The sequence below is a fragment of the Neofelis nebulosa genome, chromosome 18, assembly GCF_028018385.1.
Source record: "Neofelis nebulosa isolate mNeoNeb1 chromosome 18, mNeoNeb1.pri, whole genome shotgun sequence".
Taxonomy (NCBI): domain Eukaryota; kingdom Metazoa; phylum Chordata; class Mammalia; order Carnivora; family Felidae; genus Neofelis; species Neofelis nebulosa.
The window spans coordinates 16470327-16490631 of record NC_080799.1 but is presented as its reverse complement, the minus strand read 5'-3'; the positions used below and the strand labels follow the sequence as shown (position 1 = coordinate 16490631).

At 37.5% G+C, this 20305-nt stretch overlaps 1 protein-coding gene across 1 annotated transcript in view; it reads right to left on the bottom strand.

The window, feature by feature from the left end:
• The window catches only part of SEPTIN14 (septin 14), a 100909-nt gene that overhangs the window by 16485 nt on the left and 64119 nt on the right, over nucleotides 1–20305 (bottom strand). Inside the window, exons 7-8 of the mRNA XM_058710700.1 lie at nucleotides 10242–10338; nucleotides 8564–8732 (exon numbers count right to left, since the gene is read on the bottom strand). Coding sequence (XP_058566683.1) covers nucleotides 8564–8732; nucleotides 10242–10338 — 266 coding nt within the window. The remainder of the gene's footprint in view (nucleotides 1–8563; nucleotides 8733–10241; nucleotides 10339–20305) is intronic.

Genomic DNA, 20305 nt, shown 5'->3' with positions numbered 1-20305 from the left:
TCTTATTTAAAATGAAGCATCATCATCATCCTCATCATCATTATCATCATCATAGCTATAATTATCAAAACAGTATGGTACTGGCACAAAAATAGACAAATAAATGGAACATAATTAAGATCCCCAAAACAAACCCAAGTTTATATGGTCAATTAATCTATGACAAAGGAGGAAAGAATACACAATGGGTAAAAGTCTCTTCAATAATTAGCACTGAAAAACTGAACAGCTAGGTGCAAAAGAATGAAAATGGACTACGTTCATATACCATACACAGAAAGAAACTCGAAATTAATTAATTACCTAAAGCGAAATCTGAAACCATAAAACTCCTAGAAGAAAACATAAGCAATAATCTCTTGGACATTGGTCAACATTTTTCTGCCAAAATTTTTCTAGCTATGTCTCCTCAGGGAAAGGGAACAAAGGCAAATATAAACTATTTTGACTACACCAAAATAAAAGACTTTTGTACAGTGGAGGAAACCATCAACCAAATTAAAAGGAAACCTACTGAATGGGATAAAATATTTGCAAATAATATATCTGATATGAGGTTAGTAACAAAAATATATAAAGAACTTCCACAACTCAACACCAAAAAGAAAAAAATAAACTGATAAAAAATGGGCAGAGGATGTGAATAGACATTTTTCCAATGAAAATATACAGATGGCCAACAGACACATGAAAAAATGCTCAACATTACTATCATCAAGGAAATGCAAATCAAAACACAATGAGACATAATCTTACACCTGTCAGATGTTGGTATGATGTGGCAAAAAGGGAATCCTCATGCACTGTTGGTTGGAATGTAAATTGGTACAAGTGCTGTGGAAAAAAATATGGAGGTTCCTTAAAAAGTTAAAAATATAAATACCATAGGTTCCAGTAATTCCACTACTGGTTATTTACCCCCCAAAATGAAAACGTTAATTCAAATATATATATTATATAAATATATATAATATATTATATATAATATAAATATATGTTATTTATTGTATATAATATATAATATATAATATTATATATAATATATATGTTATATATATTATATATTATTTATATTATATATATAATATGTGTATATATATGAAATCAAATATATATTTGGATATATATTTGATTATTTGGATCTAAATAATATATATTTGGATCCATATATATTCAAATATATATATTTGAATCCTTAAGTGTGCTTCAGCATTATTTACCATAGCCAAGACATGGACGCAACATAAGTTTCCATCAATAGATGAATGGATAAATAAGATGTGGGGTATGTCTGTGTGTATGCTGTGTGTGTGTGTAAATATTACTCAGCCTTAAAAAAGAATAAGATCTTGCTATTTGTGACAACAGGGATGGACCAAGAGGGTACTAAGCTCAGTGAAATGTCATAGAAAGAAAAATGATTTCACTTATATGTGGAATGTAAAAAACAAAGCAGATGAACAAATAAGCAAACAATAAAAGGAGGAACAGACAAATAAATACTAACAAACTGGTGCTTACCAAAGGCTAGTGGAATGGGAGATGGGAAAATGGGTGAAAGGGAGTGAGGGGGTAGAGGCTCCTGGTTATGAAATAAGTAAGGCAAGTGGGTGAAAGGTACACCATAGGAAATAAAGTCCATGGTATCATAATGGTGTTGTGTGGTGACAGATGGTAACTACACTTGTAGTGAGTGTAGCAGAATGTAAAAGTTGTCGTCATTATGTGTACACCTTAAACTAATGTAATGTGTATCACTATAGTTAATTTTTAAAAATTATTTTATGAGTGAGAAAAATCTTTTCACATTTCTTTTTTTTTAATTTTTTTACCGTTTATTTATTTTTGAGACAGAGAGAGACAGAGCATGAACAGGGGAGGGGCAGAGAGAGAGGGAGACACAGAATCTGAAACAGGCTCCAGGCTCCAAGCTGTCAGCACAGAGCCTGATGCGGGGCTCGAACTCATGGATCTGAGATCATGACCTGAGCCGGTCAGACACTTAACCGACCAAGCTACCCAGGCGCCCCATGGTTTTCACATCTTTCTTAGGAAGTCTATCTCTTCTCCCAAAATAAAAATTAAATATTAAGTCAGACATCTTTCAAAATATAATTCAGTTAAAATAACCAGTTCAATTTTGTTTGTCTTCAAAATACCTGAAAAAATCAGCATACCTGGATCATACCACACTCATCATTTGCAGTACAAAAACTATTCTACTTAAATATCACTAAATACACCTACTCTCAAACTATTTTCACTTGAATTCTACAACATTCCACTGTGGCTTTTCCTCTCTCTTTCATCCAACATTCAATGTCCTTTGTCATCCTTCTTAATATTCTTTGCCAGCTTTTATCAATAAAGGCCTTGCCAATATTTGGAAACCTTCTTCATGTACATCTATTTCATATAAAATACAAAAATAAAAACAATATAATGTTTTTCTTTTGGATACACATTTCAGCATATATACATATTGGATACATTGGATACTCTTTTTTGAGCATATAAATGAGCCCTTTAATTATGTTGTTCCTAACAACTCTCTCCAAGTCTGAAGATGATTAAAAAACAAAATTTGAGATTATCCATTTGGATACAACATGGCAGAGAAGTAGGGGGATCTGAAGTTCCCTCATCTCTCAAACACAGCAGTGTTGAGGCAAAGGACTTTGAACTCCAAGAGTCTGGGCGACCAAGTAACAGAGACGCCTCCAGGGACCCACTGGGACAAACTGGCAGGCCATTGGTGTGTGATTACAAACTGGGAGAGATAAAACGGGCAGCAGAGGAATGGAGGGGAAGGATCACCTTCTGTGGAGAGACAAAGGGAAGAGAAAGAGAGGGTGGGAAAGCATAGGACTGTATCTGGACAAGAGAAAAACCACAGACCAGGACTGAGAAAGATCCAATCTCTTAACTGTGGGGCTTTCTCCGGATTGGACGAGCTGCCCTGTTTGCACACCTGGGGAAGAGGAGAGCCAGTCCCAAGCTCAGTAACTAGTTCAGAGGTGCAGTCTACAGAGGGAGAAAGCAATTCCCTCCCTGGAGTGGTGTGGGAAGAAGGTATATAACCATTCAGAGGAAAAAGACTGCCTGCACCTGCCAGCCAGAGACCATATATCTGGCAGTGCAAAGAGGCACTTCCCAAAACTTAAGGTGTATAGAGTGGGAACCTTTAGACATCGGGGTTTAGGTCCCAGCCAAGATGCAGGGAGGCACAGAAATCAGTGGAGCAGGACAAACCACCTTGTTTGAGCCCATGGCACAGTGAAGACAGCCTGAATAGAGTGGTTTGGGACACACTGTCCATGGAGGAGAAACTAGGGTGTCATTTTTCTCCCCATTACCAATAATGTGGGGCTTCAGGGAATGAACAGTGAGCCCAGAGTGGAAGCAGGACCCGCCTACACCAAACCATGCCCCTCTGTGCCTGGTAACTGTGTATCTACGAGAGCAGGATTGACACTGATGAACCAGACAGCCCCTCCTCCAGACCAGCGCTGTTGCATTGCCTGATTTAATTTTCAGACAATTCTTATTATATAGACATAGTCTTCCTTCCTTTTCTCCTTCTTATCTCTCCCCTTCTCGAATCTGGTTATTCTGATTGTTGGTTTGTTTAAGCAGACATATTTAATCTATTGGCTTTATACATGTTATACACCTCCTTCTTTATTTTCCTTTCTCTCTCTCTGGATTAATCCATACAGTTTCTCTGGTCAATTTTCCTTTCTTTCTCCCCAACCCTGTCATTTCTCTCTTAGTATGGGATAAGGCCTATTCCATAAGCACTATCTCCACCATATTGTTTACTTGTAGCTGGTGTTTCTGTGGGTTTTTCTGGGGTTTTTTTTGTTTGTGTGTGTTTTGTTTGTCTGTTTTCCTTTCCAGGGTTACTTCCATCAACAAATCAAAGTAAACCTGGTGAAGGGTTGAAGCATCACTATGAGAAGTAGAGAGATAAAGTAAACCAAAGTCACAACAACTGAGAGCAAGTAACACACTCCAAAAGACACTTATGGAAAGGACAGACTCTGGACAGTGTATGACACCTCTTTAATATAGTACTTCTTGCAGGTGCAGGGCATGTAACAAACTTTTAAAACACATAAAGGAGAGAAAACCAGTCAAAATGACAATTCTCCTCAAAAGAAATTCCAGGAAGAAATGACAGCTACAGGATTGATAAACGTTATAACTGAACAAGATTGTAGAATAATCATCATAAGATTAATCGCTGGGCTTGAAAAAAAAAACATACAAGACAACAGAGAAGCTATTGTTGCAGAGATCAAGGAACTAAAAAATAGCCATGATGAATCTAAAAATGCCATAAATGAGGTGCAAAATAAACTAGAGGTGATGACAGTGAAGATTGAAGAGGCAGAGGGGAGAATAAGTGAAATAGAAGATAAATAATGGGAAATTATGAGGCTGAGAAAAAGAGAGTTTTAAAAATTCTGGACCACAAGGGAGAATTAGACAACTAAGTGATTCAAAGAAAAGGAATAATATCCATATTATAGGAGTTCCAGAAGAAGAAAGAGAGAAAGGGGTGGAAAGTGTACTTGAACAACCATAGTTGAGAACTTCCCCAATCTGGGGAAGAAGATAGACATTGAAATCCAGGAGACACAGGGAACTCCTTTCAGAGATAACTTGAATTGATCTTGTGCACGACGTATCATGGTGAAACTGGAGAAATACAAAGATAAAGAGAGAATTCTGAAAGCATCCAGGGACAAAAGAGTCTTGACATACAAACAGAGACATATAAGGGTAGTAGGAGACCTATATACTGAAACTTGGCAGGCCAGAAAGGAGTGGCAGGAATTCTTCAATGTGATGAACAGGAAAAATATCCAGTCAAGAATCCTTTATCCAGCAAGCCTGCCATTCAGAACAGAAGCAGAGATAAAGGTTTTCCCAGACAAACAAAGACTGAAAGGAGTTCATCACCACTAACCAGCCCTAGAAGAGATCCTAAGGGGACACTGTAAGTGGAAAGTTGCAAAGACCACAAAGGACCAGAAACATCACTACAAGCATGAAACCTACAGATAACACAATGACTCTGAATCCATATCTTTCGTTAATAACACTTAATGCAAATGGACTACATGCCACAATCAAAAGACATAGGGTATCAAAATGGATTAAAAAAAAAAAGACCCATCTGTTTGCTGTCTACAAGAGACCCATTTGAGACCTGAGACCTTTCAGATTGAAAGTGAGGGGATGAAGAACCATGTATCATGCTCCTGGAAGTCAAAAGAAAGCTGGAGTAGCCATACTTATATCAGACAAACTACACTTTCAATTAAAGGCTGTAACAAGAGATAAATATAAATGTCTATGTACTGAATTCAGAAGCCCCCAAATATATAAAACAACTAATCACAAACATAAGCAACCTTGTTGATAAGAATGTGGTAATACCCCACTTACAACAATGGACAGATCATCTAGACAGAGTATCAGTAAAGAAACAATGGCCCTGAATGATACATTGGACCATATGGACTTGACAGATATATTCAGAACTTTTCATGCAAATGCAGAATACACATTCTTCTCGAGTGCACATGGAACATTCTCCAAGATAGATCACATACTGGGTCACAAAACAGCCGTCAATAAATATAAAAGTGAGATCATACCATGCACACTTTCAGATCACAATGCTATGAAACATGAAATAAACCACAGGAAAAAGACTGGAAAACCTCCAAAAGCATGGAAGTTAAAGAACATCTTGCTAAAGAATGAATGGGCCAACCAGGCAATTAGAGAAGAAATTAAAAAATACGTGGAAACAAATGAAAATGAAAATACAACAATCCAAACGCTTTGGGATGCAACAAAGGCAGTCTTGAGGGGAAAATACATTGACATCCAGGCCTATCTCAAGAAACAAGAAATATCCCCAATACAAAATCTAACAGCACACCTAAAGGAACTAGAAGCAGAAGAGAAAAGACACCCCAAACCCAGAAGAATAAGAAGAGAAATAATAAAGATCAGAGCAGAAATAAACATTATAGAATCCAAAAAAAAAAAAAAATAGTAGAACAGATCAATGAAACGAAGAACTGGCATTTTGAAAAAGTAAACAACATTGATAAACCCCTAGCCAGACTTCTCAAAAGAGGAGAGAGGGGACCCAAATAGATAAAATCATAACTGAAAATGGATTTATTACAACCAATCCCTCAGAAATATAAGCAATAATTAAGGAATACTATGAAAAATTATATGCCAACAAAATGGACAACCTGGAAGAAATGGACAAATTCCTAGATACCCACACACTACCAAACTGAAACAGGAAGAAATAGAAAATTTGAACAGACCTATAACTAGTGAAGAAATTGAATCCGTTATCAAAAATGTCCCCCAAAAATATGAGTCCTGGACCAGATGGCTTCCCTGGGGAATTCTAGCAGACAGTTAAAGCAGAGTTAATGCCTATCCTTCTCAAGCTGTTCCAAAAAAAAAATAGAAACAGAAGGAAAAATTCCAGACTCATTCTATGAAGCCAGCATTACTTTGATTCCTAAACCAGAGACTGAGCAAAAAAAGAGAAGTACAGGCCAATATCCCTGATGAACATGGATGCAAAAATTCTCAACAAGATACCATCATATCAAATTCAACAGCATATTAAAAGAATTATTCACCATGATCAAGTGGGATTCATTCCTGGGCTGCAGGGTGGTTCAATATTCACAACACAATCAATGTGATACATCACATTATTAAAAGAAAAGATAAGAGTCATATGATCCTGTCAATCGATGCAGAAAAAGCATTTGACAAAATACAGCATCGTTTCTTAATAAAAACCCTCGAGAAAGTCAGGATAGAAGGAACATACTTAAACATCATAAAAGCCATTTGTCAAAAGCCCATAGCTAATGTCATCCTCAGTGAGGAAAAACTGAGAGCTTTCCCCCTGAGATCAGGAACACGACAGGGATGTCCACTCTCACCGCTGTCATGTAATATAGTGTTGGAAGTCCTAGCACCGGCAATCAGACAACAAAAGGAATAAAACTCATCAAAATTGGCAAAGAAAACTCAAACTTTCACTTTTCGCAGACGACATGATACTATACATGGGAAACCTGACAGACTCCATCAAAAGTCTGCTAGAGCAGATAGATCAATTCACCACCATTCCAGGGTCCAAAATCAGCGTACAGAAATCGGCTGCATTTTTATACATCAATAATGTAACAACAGAAAGAGAAATAAAGAATATGATCCCCTTCACCTTTGCACCAAGAATCATAAAATACCTAGGAATAAACCTAACCAAAGACATAAAAGATCTGTATGCTAAAAACTATAGAAAGCTTATGAAGGAAATGTAAGAAGATACAAAGAAATGAGAAAACATTCCATGCTCATGGATTGGAAGAGTAAATATCGTTAAAATCTCAATACTACCCAAAGCAATCTACACATTCAATGCAATCCCAATCAAAATTGCACCAGCATTCTTCCCAAAGCTAGAACAAACAATCCTAAAATTTGTATGGAACCAAAAAAGACCCCAAATAGCCAAAGTAATATTGAAGAAGAAGACCAAAGCGGGAGGCATCACAATCCCAGACTTTAGCCTCTATCACAAAGCTGTAATCATCAAGACAACATGGTATTGGCACAAAAACAGACTCCTAGACCAATAGAATCGAATAGAGACCCCAGAATTGGACCACAAATGTATGGCCAACTAATCTTTGACAAAGATTAGTGCAGCCACTCTGGAAAACAGTGTAGAGGTTCCTCAGAAAATTAAAATAGATCTACCCTATGACCCATCAATAGCACTGCTAGAAACTTACCCAAGGGATACAGGAGTGCTGATGCATAGGGGCACTAGTACCCCAATGTTTATAGCAGCACTTTTAACAATAGCCAAATTATGGAAAGAGCCTAAATGTCCATCAACTGACGAGTGGATAAAGAAGATGTGATTTATATATACAATGGAATACTACTTGGCAATGAGAAAGAATGAAATCTGACCATTTGCAGCAACGTGTACGGAACTATAAGTTATGCTAAGTGAAATAAGTCAAGCAGAGAGAGACAGATATCATATGTTTTCACTTGTATGTGAATCCTGAGAAACTTAACAGAAGACTGTGGGGAAAGGAAGGGGAAAAATAGTTATAAACAGAGATGAAGGGAGGCAAACCATAAGAGACTCTTAAATACAGAGAAGAAACTGAGGGTGGGCAAGAGGGGAAAATGGGTGATGGGCATTGAGGAGGGCACTTATTGGGATGAGCACTGGGTGTTGGATGTAAGCTATAGGCCACAGGAATCGACCCTAAAAACCAAGAGCACACTTTACATACTGTATGTAAACCAATTTGACAATAAATTATATTTTAAAATAATAAAAAAATAAGACATTAAAAAATTCAGTATGACCCAGAATGTGAAAAGTAGTTATTCTCATTCCCAAATGACTGCATATCATCGTTGTAGGGGATTTCTAAATCACCCATTAGCTTGTTCTGATATGCTCTTCTCTACTCACCTAAGTGGCTTGTTGTCTGGGCCCACATCAGTAAAGCCCATTTTCTCCAGTTTGCAGCACCTATAACGTTCATAGTGCTGAGTGTGAGTTTGTTCTTTCAGGTCTTCCATATTTATACAAAGAAGCATATCCCGGAGCTTGACAAAGTCACAGTGATTTTCATTTTCCACTAGGTAGAAAAATAAGGAAGTAACAACACTCATTAATTCTTGCAACCCAATCAGTATTCTAGAGTGGATATGTGCATGAAAAACATTTAAAATAACAGCTAAGAGATCGTTCTGTTAAATAGCTATAATTCTTTGTAACTATGATTATATGGGACATAACTATTATAGGCAGAGTTTATTTTTGGACCAGGAAAGTTGCTTTAAGTTTATTAGTCAAAGAATAAATAAGAAACAGTGAAATAATATGTTATATTAGTGTACGGCACAGTTTTTCATTAATATTGTTAGTATTTTACAAACTGTCCCCCAAGGTATTTCACTGAGTGCTAACACAGAATATAATATTTCACTAATGAAACACTTTATTTTAGTTAATGTAAATCCTGCTGACATGAAAACATTAAAAGTTATGCATGTTTCAGTTCTCTATTTCTATTTATACCCCATATTTATGAGACCAAATTAGTCAATATCCAAAATCAACCAATTAGTTTATATGGCTCTTTCCTGTGTTTGTCATATCCAGACTACTGGGCACAATATATACTTTATTGTGCATGATATTGTAGCCAAATTTAATATACATTAAAATATATTGTTTAGGGGTGCCTGGGTGGCTCGGTCGGTTAAGCAGCCGACTTTGGTTCAGGTCACGATCTCGCGGTCCGTGAGTTCAAGCCCCGCGTCAGGCTCTGGGCTGATGGCTCAGAGCCTGGAGCCTGCTTCCAATTCTGTGTCTCCCTCTCTCTCTGCCCCTCCCCCGTTCATGCTCTGTCTCTCTCTGTCTCAAAAATAAATTTAAAAAAAACGTTAAAAAAACATATATTGTTTTTAAGTGTGTTTCATAAGTTTAATTTTTAATATATCAATTAATAAAACATTTTTGAAACTAGTATAATTGGAGATAATCCAATCCCCAATAATCTGTATTACAATCATATAAACCAGAGAATAAATGACCGCCTATTAGAATATTTCAATTCATCATGATGTTAGATAGCTAATATAAGTATATAGGTATGAATTTTCCAAAGGTAAATTACATTTCTTTTTTTTTTAAATAGCTTACCATCCTTTTTCTCTGGTGGTCACTTAATGCTTTACAAATTAAGTAGTCATTAATTCATGTAACGGGTTTTAAAGACTGGTATTTATACTTTAATATTGTTCAAAGTTCTTTCCTTCAAAGCACTTTCCAACATTCTGAATGTAGTAGTTTATGCAGAGAGAGATACTATGTATATGTCAGGTTGGGGTAAATGAGGAGGTTCTACCAAACCTCTAAGAATTTTTTTCTAAAGCACCACCTGGTAAACCTCTGTGAGAATGAATTATAAAGTGAGAATTCAGTTAAATGTAAAAGAATCTGTGCTCCTAATTAGTAACTCTCAATTTACTATTTAGCAGCAATTACCACTACTGACTCAAGTTAAAATGTTTTAGGACTATGAGAATACACACACACACAGTCTTTCCAGAGCAAGCCTGCTCACTTTTATCACATTTACCTTGTAAAACTCCCCAAGGGTACTGACGGCCTCTGACCATTCTTTTTCCAACTTTCACTTCATCCATACTCCCTACTACAGCAAAAGGTAATTGTCCCTAGAAAGTAAGAACAACTTTCATTATGTTCCCTTATACCAATAAGGCCTACTCTGTTACCTATTTACGTTGTGGAAATCAAAAGAAAGAATATTATGTTTATTCAAACAAGTTTATCTACCCTGCCTCAGATTTTATGACTTGCAATAAATTTGTGCAAATTAATTTCTGCAAACATTATTGTCAGGTCATGCACACAAATGAAAACTACCGAGTAGAGGCTAAAGCAAGGCATTCTGCTGTGGGGAATACAAATAAAAAATATTTTTACGAGACACAATTTTTTTCACATTGTCTTTACCCCAAAACAAAAAATGTTGAGGAAATAATATGTAAAACACTTTTTAAAATGTTTATTTATTTTTAAGAGAGAGAACAGGGTAGGGGCAGAGAGAGGGAGATAGAGGATCTGAAGTCAACTCTTTGCTGACAGCAGAAAGCCCAAGGTGGGGCTCCAACTCATTAATTGCAAGATCATGACCTTAGCCTAAGTTGGACACTTAACCAACTGAGTCACCTAGGTGCCCTATGTGTAAATCACTTTTAACTCCAATATACAAGTTAAATGGAAAATATTGATAAAAAACTGTAATAATAAATGGATATACAATTAGGGTATATTAATAAATACTACCATACATGCATCAATAAATTCTAAACATAATTAAAGGGTCTTTCTGGGAGGTGAGAATCAGAGAGAGTCTGAAAATTAATGTGCAACCAAACGGAGATTTGGGAAGATAATAAGCAAAGTAAGAAGAATAATCACAGGTAATAATGAGGTTTTCAACAGGCTGTAAAGACAGCAGAAATATTCAAGATAAATTCATGATCTGTCAGAAGTTATATAGATTGAATAGAAAGGTTGATATACAAGAAATGTCTAACATAAAAATTAGTAAGCATCAATATAAATACTTAATACCTAATAATATTTATTAATTGATTTTGATGAAAATGTATTCCCTATGAATTCCTAGAAGTACAATTAGATAGGAAAGGCCAAAATATTTAGGACAAAATCTGAAGAAAATTTAACAGAGAAGAATAAATATAAATTTTACAGACTCAGCTTTTCAATTCAGAAGTCTGTTTAGAGTGTGAAATCTTACAATAAATGGTGTATGAAAAATACCAAAAGAGAAATGGAAGAAACATAATTTTTATTTATCAATTATTTGTTATAGATTGACCCTGTGTATCAGGCACTTCACAAAGACTATGGCATTTATACCTCACAAAAAGCCTCAATAGTCGTATCAATGATACCATAGTGCAGATACATTAAAAACCTCAGGGAATATAGAAATTCTATAGAATTCTACAGGATTTTATTGATTTTTTAAAATAGTTTTACCTTTTTAAAAAGTTTTTATTTAAATCCCATTAGTTAACATACAGTGTAATATTAGTTTCAGGTGTACAATATAATGATTCAACACCTCCATACAGCACTTAGTGGTCATTTCCCATACCCATTCCCCTCTGGTAACCATCGGTTTGTCATCAATAGTTAAGAGTCTGTTTCGTGGCTCCTATCTTTTCCTTTGCTCATTTGTCTTGTTTCTTAAATTCTGCATATGAGTGAAATTTTATGGCATTTGTCTCTCTGACTTATTTCCCTTAGCACTATACTCTCCAGCTTCATCCATGTCATTACAAATAGCAACATTTCATTCTTTCTATGGCTGAATAATATTTAATTTTATATATGTACCATATTTCTTTATCCATTCATCTATTGATGGATACTTGGGCTGCTTCCACAATTTGGCTATTGTAAATCATGCTAAAATAAAAATAGAGGTGTATGTATCCATTTGAATTAGTGTTTCTGCACTTGGGGCATTCATACCAGTAGTGTGATTGCTAGATCTTACGGTACTTCTATTTTCAACTTTCTAAGTGAACTCCATACTATTTTTCTATTTTGTTTCTTAAATTCCCATATTATTTTTGCTTCCATTTACATGGTAAATGTTTTTCATACTTCCACTTTTATTTATTTTTAAATTTTTATTTTAATTTTTAATTCTTTTAAATTAAATATAATTTATTGTCAAGTTGATTTTCATACCACACTCAGTGCTCATCCCAACAGTGCCCTCCTCAATGCCCATCACAAAATTTCCTTCTTCCCCCATCCCCCATCAACCCTGAGTTCTCAGTATTTAGAATCTCTTATGGTTGGTGTCCCTCTCTCTCTGTAACTTCCCCCACTTCACCACCCCCCTAGTTCCCTGTCAAGTTTCTCAGGAAACATGGTGAAATCATATGGTATCTGTCTCTCTCTGCTTGACTTATTTCACTTAGCATAACTTATAGTTCCGTACACGTTGCTGCAAATGGTCAGATTTCATTCTTTCTCATTGCCAAGTAGTATTCCATTGTATATATAAATCACATCTTCTTTATCCACTCGTCAGTTGATGGACATTTAGGCTCTTTCCATAATTTGGCTATTGTTAAAAGTGCTGCTATAAACATTGGGGTACTAGTGCCCCTATGCATCAGCACTCCTGTATCCCTTGGGTAAGTTTCTAGCAGTGCTATTGATGGGTCATAGGGTAGATCTATTTTAATTTTCTGAGGAACCTCTACACTGTTTTCCAGAGTGGCTGCACTAATCTTTGTCAAAGATTAGTTGGCCATACATTTGTGGTCCAATTCTGGGGTCTCTATTCGATTCTATTGGTCTAGGAGTCTGTTTTTGTGCCAATACCATGTTGTCTTGATGATTACAGCTTTGTGATAGAGGCTAAAGTCTGGGATTGTGATGCCTCCCGCTTTGGTCTTCTTCTTCAATATTACTTTGGCTATTTGGGGTCTTTTTTGGTTCCATACAAATTTTAGGATTGTTTGTTCTAGCTTTGGGAAGAATGCTGGTGCAATTTTGATTGGGATTGCATTGAATGTGTAGATTGCTTTGGGTAGTATTGAGATTTTAACGATATTTACTCTTCCAATCCATGAGCATGGAATGTTTTCTCATTTCTTTGTATCTTCTTACATTTCCTTCATAAGCTTTCTATAGTTTTTAGCATACAGATCTTTTATGTCTTTGGTTAGGTTTATTCCTAGGTATTTTATGATTCTTGGTGCAAAGGTGAAGGGGATCATATTCTTTATTTCTCTTTCTGTTGTTACATTATTGATGTATAAAAATGCAGCCGATTTCTGTACGCTGATTTTGGACCCTGGAATGGTGGTGAATTGATCTATCTGCTCTAGCAGACTTTTGATGGAGTCTGTCAGGTTTCCCATGTATAGTATCATGTCGTCTGCGAAAAGTGAAAGTTTGAGTTTTCTTTGCCAATTTTGATGAGTTTTATTCCTTTTGTTGTCTGATTGCCGGTGCTAGGACTTCCAACACTATATTACATGACAGCGGTGAGAGTGGACATCCCTGTCGTGTTCCTGATCTCAGGGGGAAAGCTCTCAGTTTTTCCTCACTGAGGATGACATTAGCTATGGGCTTTTGACAAATGGCTTTTATGATGTTTAAGTATGTTCCTTCTATCCTGACTTTCTCGAGGGTTTTTATTAAGAAACGATGCTGTATTTTGTCAAATGCTTTTTCTGCATCGATTGACAGGATCATATGACTCTTATCTTTTCTTTTAATAATGTGATGTATCACATTGATTGTGTTGTGAATATTGAACCACCCTGCAGCCCAGGAATGAATCCCACTTGATCATGGTGAATAATTCTTTTAATATGCTGTTGAATTTGATATGATGGTATCTTGTTGAGAATTTTTGCATCCATGTTCATCAGGGATATTGGCCTGTACTTCTCTTTTTTTGCTCAGTCTCTGGTTTAGGAATCAAAGTAATGCTGGCTTCATAGAATGAGTCTGGAATTTTTCCTTCTGTTTCTATTTTTTTTTTGGAACAGCTTGAGAAGGATAGGCATTAACTCTGCTTTAACTGTCTGCTAGAATTCCCCAGGGAAGCCATCTGGTCCAGGACTCATATTTTTGGGGGACATTTTTGATAACGGATTCAATTTCTTCACTAGTTATAGGTCTGTTCAAATTTTCTATTTCTTCCTGTTTCAGTTTGGTAGTGTGTGGGTATCTAGGAATTTGTCCATTTCTTCCAGGTTGTCCATTTTGTTGGCATATAATTTTTCATAGTATTCCTTAATTATTGCTTATATTTCTGAGGGATTGGTTGTAATAAATCCATTTTCAGTTATGATTTTATCTATTTGGGTCCCCTCTCTCCTCTTTTGAGAAGTCTGGCTAGGGGTTTATCAATGTTGTTTACTTTTTCAAAATGCCAGTTCTTCGTTTCATTGATCTGTTCTACTATTTTTTTTTTTTTTTGGATTCTATAATGTTTATTTCTGCTCTGATCTTTATTATTTCTCTTCTTATTCTTCTGGGTTTGGGGTGTCTTTTCTCTTCTGCTTCTAGTTCCTTTAGGTGTGCTGTTAGATTTTGTATTGGGGATATTTCTTGTTTCTTGAGATAGGCCTGGATGTCAATGTATTTTCCCCTCAAGACTGCCTTTGTTGCATCCCAAAGCGTTTGGATTGTTGTATTTTCATTTTCATTTGTTTCCACGTATTTTTTAATTTCTTCTCTAATTGCCTGGTTGGCCCATTCATTCTTTAGCAAGATGTTCTTTAACCTCCATGCTTTTGGAGGTTTTCCAGTCTTTTTCCTGTGGTTTATTTCATGTTTCATAGCATTGTGATCTGAAAGTGTGCATGGTATGATCTCACTTTTATATTTATTGACGGCTGTTTTGTGACCCAGATGTGATCTATCTTGGAGAATGTTCCATGTGCACTCGAGAAGAATGTGTATTCTGCATTTGAATGAAAAGTTCTGAATATATCTGTCAAGTCCATATGGTCCAATGTATCATTCAGGGCCATTGTTTCTTTACTGATACTCTGTCTAGATGATCTGTCCATTGTTGTAAGTGGGGTATTACCACATTCTTATCAACAAGGTTGCTTATGTTTGTGATTAGTTGTTTTATATATTTGGGGGCTTCTGAATTCAGTACATAGACATTTATATTTATCTCTTGTTACAGCCTTTAATTGAAAGTGTAGTTTGTCTGATATAAGTATGGCTACTCCAGCTTTCTTTTGACTTCCAGGAGCATGATACATGGTTCTTCATCCCCTCACTTTCAATCTGAAAGGTCTCAGGTCTCAAATGGGTCTCTTGTAGACAGCAAACAGATGGGTCTTTTTTTTTTTTAATCCATTTTGATACCCTATGTCTTTTGATTGTGGCATGTAGTCCATTTGCATTAAGTGTTATTAACGAAAGATATGGATTCAGAGTCATTGTGTTATCTGTAGGTTTCATGCTTGTAGTGATGTTTCTGGTCCTTTGTGGTCTTTGCAACTTTCCACTTACAGTGTCCCCTTAGGATCTCTTCTAGGGCTGGTTAGTGGTGATGAACTCCTTTCAGTCTTTGTTTGTCTGGGAAAACCTTTATCTCTGCTTCTGTTCTGAATGGCAGGCTTGCTGGATAAAGGATTCTTGACTGGATATTTTTCCTGTTCATCACATTGAAGAATTCCTGCCACTCCTTTCTGGCCTGCCAAGTTTCAGTATATAGGTCTCCTACTACCCTTATATGTCTCTGTTTGTATGTCAAGACTCTTTTGTCCCTGGCTGCTTTCAGAATTTTCTCTTTATCCTTGTATTTTGCCAGTTTCACTATGATATGTCGTGCAGAGGATCAATTCAAGTTATGTCTGAAGGGAGTTCTCTGCGCCTCTTTGATTTCAATGCCTGTTTCCTTCCCCAGATCAGAGAAGTTCTCAGCTATGATCTGTTCAAGTACACCTTCAGCACCTTTCTCTCATTTTCTTCTGAAATTCCTACCATACAGGTATTTTTCCATTTCATCACATCATTTAGTTCTCTAATTCTCACCTCGTACTCCTGGATTTTTTTATCTCTCTTTTTCTCAGCTTCCTCTTTTTCCATAATTTTATCTTCTAATTCACCCAGTCTCCCCTCTGCCTCTTCAATCCACGCTGTGGCCACCTCCATTTATTTTGTACCTCATTTATAGCAATTTTTAATTCATCATGATTATTTTTTAGTCCCTTGATCTCTGTAGCAATAGATTCTCTGCTGTCCTCTATAGCTTTTTTCAAGCTCAGCAATTAATTTTATAACTATTATTCTAAATTCTTATTCAGTTATATTGCTTAAGTCGGTTTTGATCAATTTGTTAGCTGCTGCTACTTCCTGGAATTTCTTTCCAGGAGAATTCTTCCATTTCATTATTTTGGCCAGTTTTCTGTCCCTTATGTGTTTTAAAAGCTTGTTGTGTTCTCTGCACCTGCGAGCACTGATACATTAAAGGGGGGGGGTCATACACTCCAGGGCCTGGCACCTAAGGAAGTGTTTTTTTTGAGATTGTTACTTGCTCTCTGTTGTGACTTTGGTTATTTTATTACCCTACTCATAGTGATATTTTGGACCCTCCACCAGATGTGCTTTGATTTGTTCCTAGGTGTAACCCTGTAAAGGAAAACAGACAAACAGGAGACAAAACACACAAACACCCAAACCAATAAAGAAAAACAAAAAACTTAAAACAAAAAACCCAAAAACACCTACAAGTAAAGAACAGGGTGGAGGCGGTGCTGATGGAAGAGCACATACAAAGAGAGAAATTACAGGAGCGGTAACCAAGAAAAAATAAACATTGACTAGGCAGAGAGAAAGGCTTAATCCAGAGAGAGAGAAAGGAAAATAAGGAAGGAGGTGGGCAAAAAGAAATGAAGATAAAGTAACCCAGACAGAGACTATATGGCTTGATTATTCCAGAAAGAGAGAAAGGAATATAAAGAAGGAGGTGTAAAACATGTATCAAGAGAATGGATTAAATATGTCTGTTTAGACAGACTGCTAACCAGAGTAACCAGCCTAGAGGAGGGAAGAGATAAGGAGGAGAAATGGGGTTTGGGGGGGGGAGTATATATTCATATATCCAGAATTGATGTAGAATTAATCTAGACAGTGCTGCATCACTGGTTTGGGAGAACTGTGCACAGGGTCTGTCAGTTTACACAGTTACCCAGTGCGAAGGGGCATGGTTTGGTGTAGCCTGGACCCACCTCCCCTATGGGCCCTGGGACTGATTCCTGAGGCCCCACATTAGTGGTGGGGGGGGAGGGGAATGGTGATACCCCAGTCTCAACAGACCTGGACCCTGTGGACTCAATTTGAGTCATCCTTACTGTGCCATGGGCACGTATGTAGTGGTCCTTCTCTCCTCCAACTCCCCTGACCCTGCGCTTGGCTAGGATTCAAAGTCCCACTCCATGCACTCTGGCACTGGGGAAGCCCCTCTCAGTGCGGCCTGATATGTGGTCCCAGCTGGCTTTGTCTGTATCACTGCACTTCAGAGAAGACCGCCTTCTCCTACTGTGAACTGCACTGCTGACCTCACCACCAAGCCCCAGGGGTGGTGGATGCAGGCAGATGCAGGCAGGCTTTGTCTTTTTCCACAGCACTCCAGGGAGGGGCCACTTTCTCCTACAGTGATCTATACCCTCGGCGCAGCCACTGAGCCCGGAGGTGGTGGGTGCAAGCAGGCTTTGTACTATTGTACAGCCCTCCAGGGAGGGGACCACTTTCTCCACCTGTGGATTGTGCCCCTGACCTACCACCTAACCCACGCCTGGCTCCCTTCCTCCCCAGGTGTGTGAACAGGGATCCAGCACCAGTCTGAAGAAAGCCCCCCAGTTAGAGATAGGGTCCCTCTCAGTCCCAGTCCGAGGTCTTTCTCCCGTCCAGATATGGTCCTACACTTCCCTAGCCACTCTTTCTCTTCCCTTTGTCTCTGCAGAAGGGAATCCCTCCCGTCCGTGCCCATGTGGCCTTTCTTATTTCCCCCAGTGTGCAATCACCTGCCTATCTTTTCTCCAGTTTTCCCATTTTCTTCCTGGTAGATTCAGTCTCTTTTCCTCCCAGACTCTGGGATTCAAAGTCCTTTGACTTCAGCACCTCTTTGTTTGAGAGATGAGGGAAGTATGGATCCCCCTGCTTCTCCACCATGTTGGCCTAGTCACCTTTAATTCTTTTCCATACCTCCTCTGTTAAACTGTGTGTGTCTTTAGGTCTGAAGTGAGTCTTTTGTAATCAATATGTAGATGGGTCTTGCCTTTTTAACCATTCAGTCATTCTATGTCTTTGAATCCATTTATTTTAATCCATTTATCATTAAAGTAATATTGAAAAATGTGTTTATTGCCAGTTGTTACTTGTTTTACAGTCATTTTTATGGTTCTTCTCTATTCTTTCCCTCTTCTCTTGCCCTCTTCCCTTGTGGTTTTTTGGTTTCCTTTAGTATTATTCTTGACTTTCTTATTTTTTTGTTTTGTATCTAATATAGGTTTGTGATTTTTATTTATTTTTAATATGAAATTTATTGTCAAATTGGTTTCCATGCAATACCCAGTGCTCATCCCAACAGGTGACATCCTCAATACCCATCAACCACCCACCCCTCCCTCCCCCCATAAACCCTCAGTTTGTTCTCAGTTTTTAGGAGTCTCTTGTGTTTTGGCTCCCTCCCTCTTTCACCATTTTTTTCCTTCCCCTCCCCCATGGTTTCCTGTTAAGTTTCTCAGGATCCACATAAGAGTGAAAACATATGGAATCTGTCCTTCTCTGTATGACTTATTTCACTTAGCATAACACTCTCCAGTTCCATCCACGTTGCTACAAAAGGCCCTATTTCATTCTTTCTCATTGCCACGTAGTATTCCATTGTGTATATAAACCACAATTTCTTTATCCATTTATCAGTTGATAGACATTTAGCCTCTTTCCATAATTTAGCTATTGTTGAGAGTGCTGCTATAAACATTGGGGTACAAGTGCCTCTATGCATCAGCACTCCTGTATCCCTTTGGTAAATTCCTAGCAGTGCTACTGCTGGGTCATAGGGTAAGTCTATTTTAATTTTTTGAGGAACCTCTACACTGTTTTCCAGAGCGGTTGCACGAGTTTGCATTCCCACTAACAGTGCAAGAGAGTTCCCTTTTCTCCACATCCTCGCCAGCATCTAGTCCCCTGATTTGTTCATTTTAGCCACCCTGACTGGCATCAGGGATATCTGAGTGTGGTTTTGATTTGTATTTCCCTGATGAGGAGCAACATTGAACATCTTTTCATGTGCCTGTTGACCATCTGGATGTCTTCTTTCGAGAAGTGTCTATTCATGTGTTATACCCATTTCTTCACGGGATTATTTGTTTTTCAGGTGTGGAGTTTGGTGTTTATAGATTTTGGATACTAGCCCTTTGTCCAATATGTCATTTACAAATATCTTTTCCTATTCCGTTGGTTGCCTTTCAGTTTTGTTGATTGTTTCCTTGGCAGTGCAGAAGCTTTTTATCTTCATGAGGTCCCAATAGTTCATTTTTGCTTTTAATTCCTTGCCTTTGGGGATGTGTCAAGTAAGAAATTCCTGCAGCTGAGGTCAGAGAGGTTTTCCCCTGCTTTCTCCTCTAGGGTTTTGATGGTTTCCTCTCTCAAATTCAGGTCCTTTATCCATTTTGAGTTTATTTTTGTGAATGGTGTAAGAAAGTGGTCTAGTTTCATTCTTCTGCATGTCACTTTCCAGTTCTCCCAGCACCATTTGTTAGACTTTTTTTCTATTGGATATTCTTTTCTGCTTTGTCAAAGAATACTTGCCTATACATTGTGGGTCCAATTCTGGAGTCTCTATTCGATTCCATTGGTCTATGTGTCTGTTTTTGTGCCCATACCTTGCTGTCTTGATGATTACAGCTTTGTAGTAGAGGCTAAAGTCTGGGATTGTGATGCCTCCCGCTTTGGTCTTCTTCTTCAAAATTACTTTGGCTATTCGGGGTCTTTTGTGGTTCCATACAAATTTTAGGATTGCTTGTTCTAGCTTTAAGAAGAATGCTTGTGGGGCGCCTGGGTGGCTCAGTCGGTTAAGCGGTC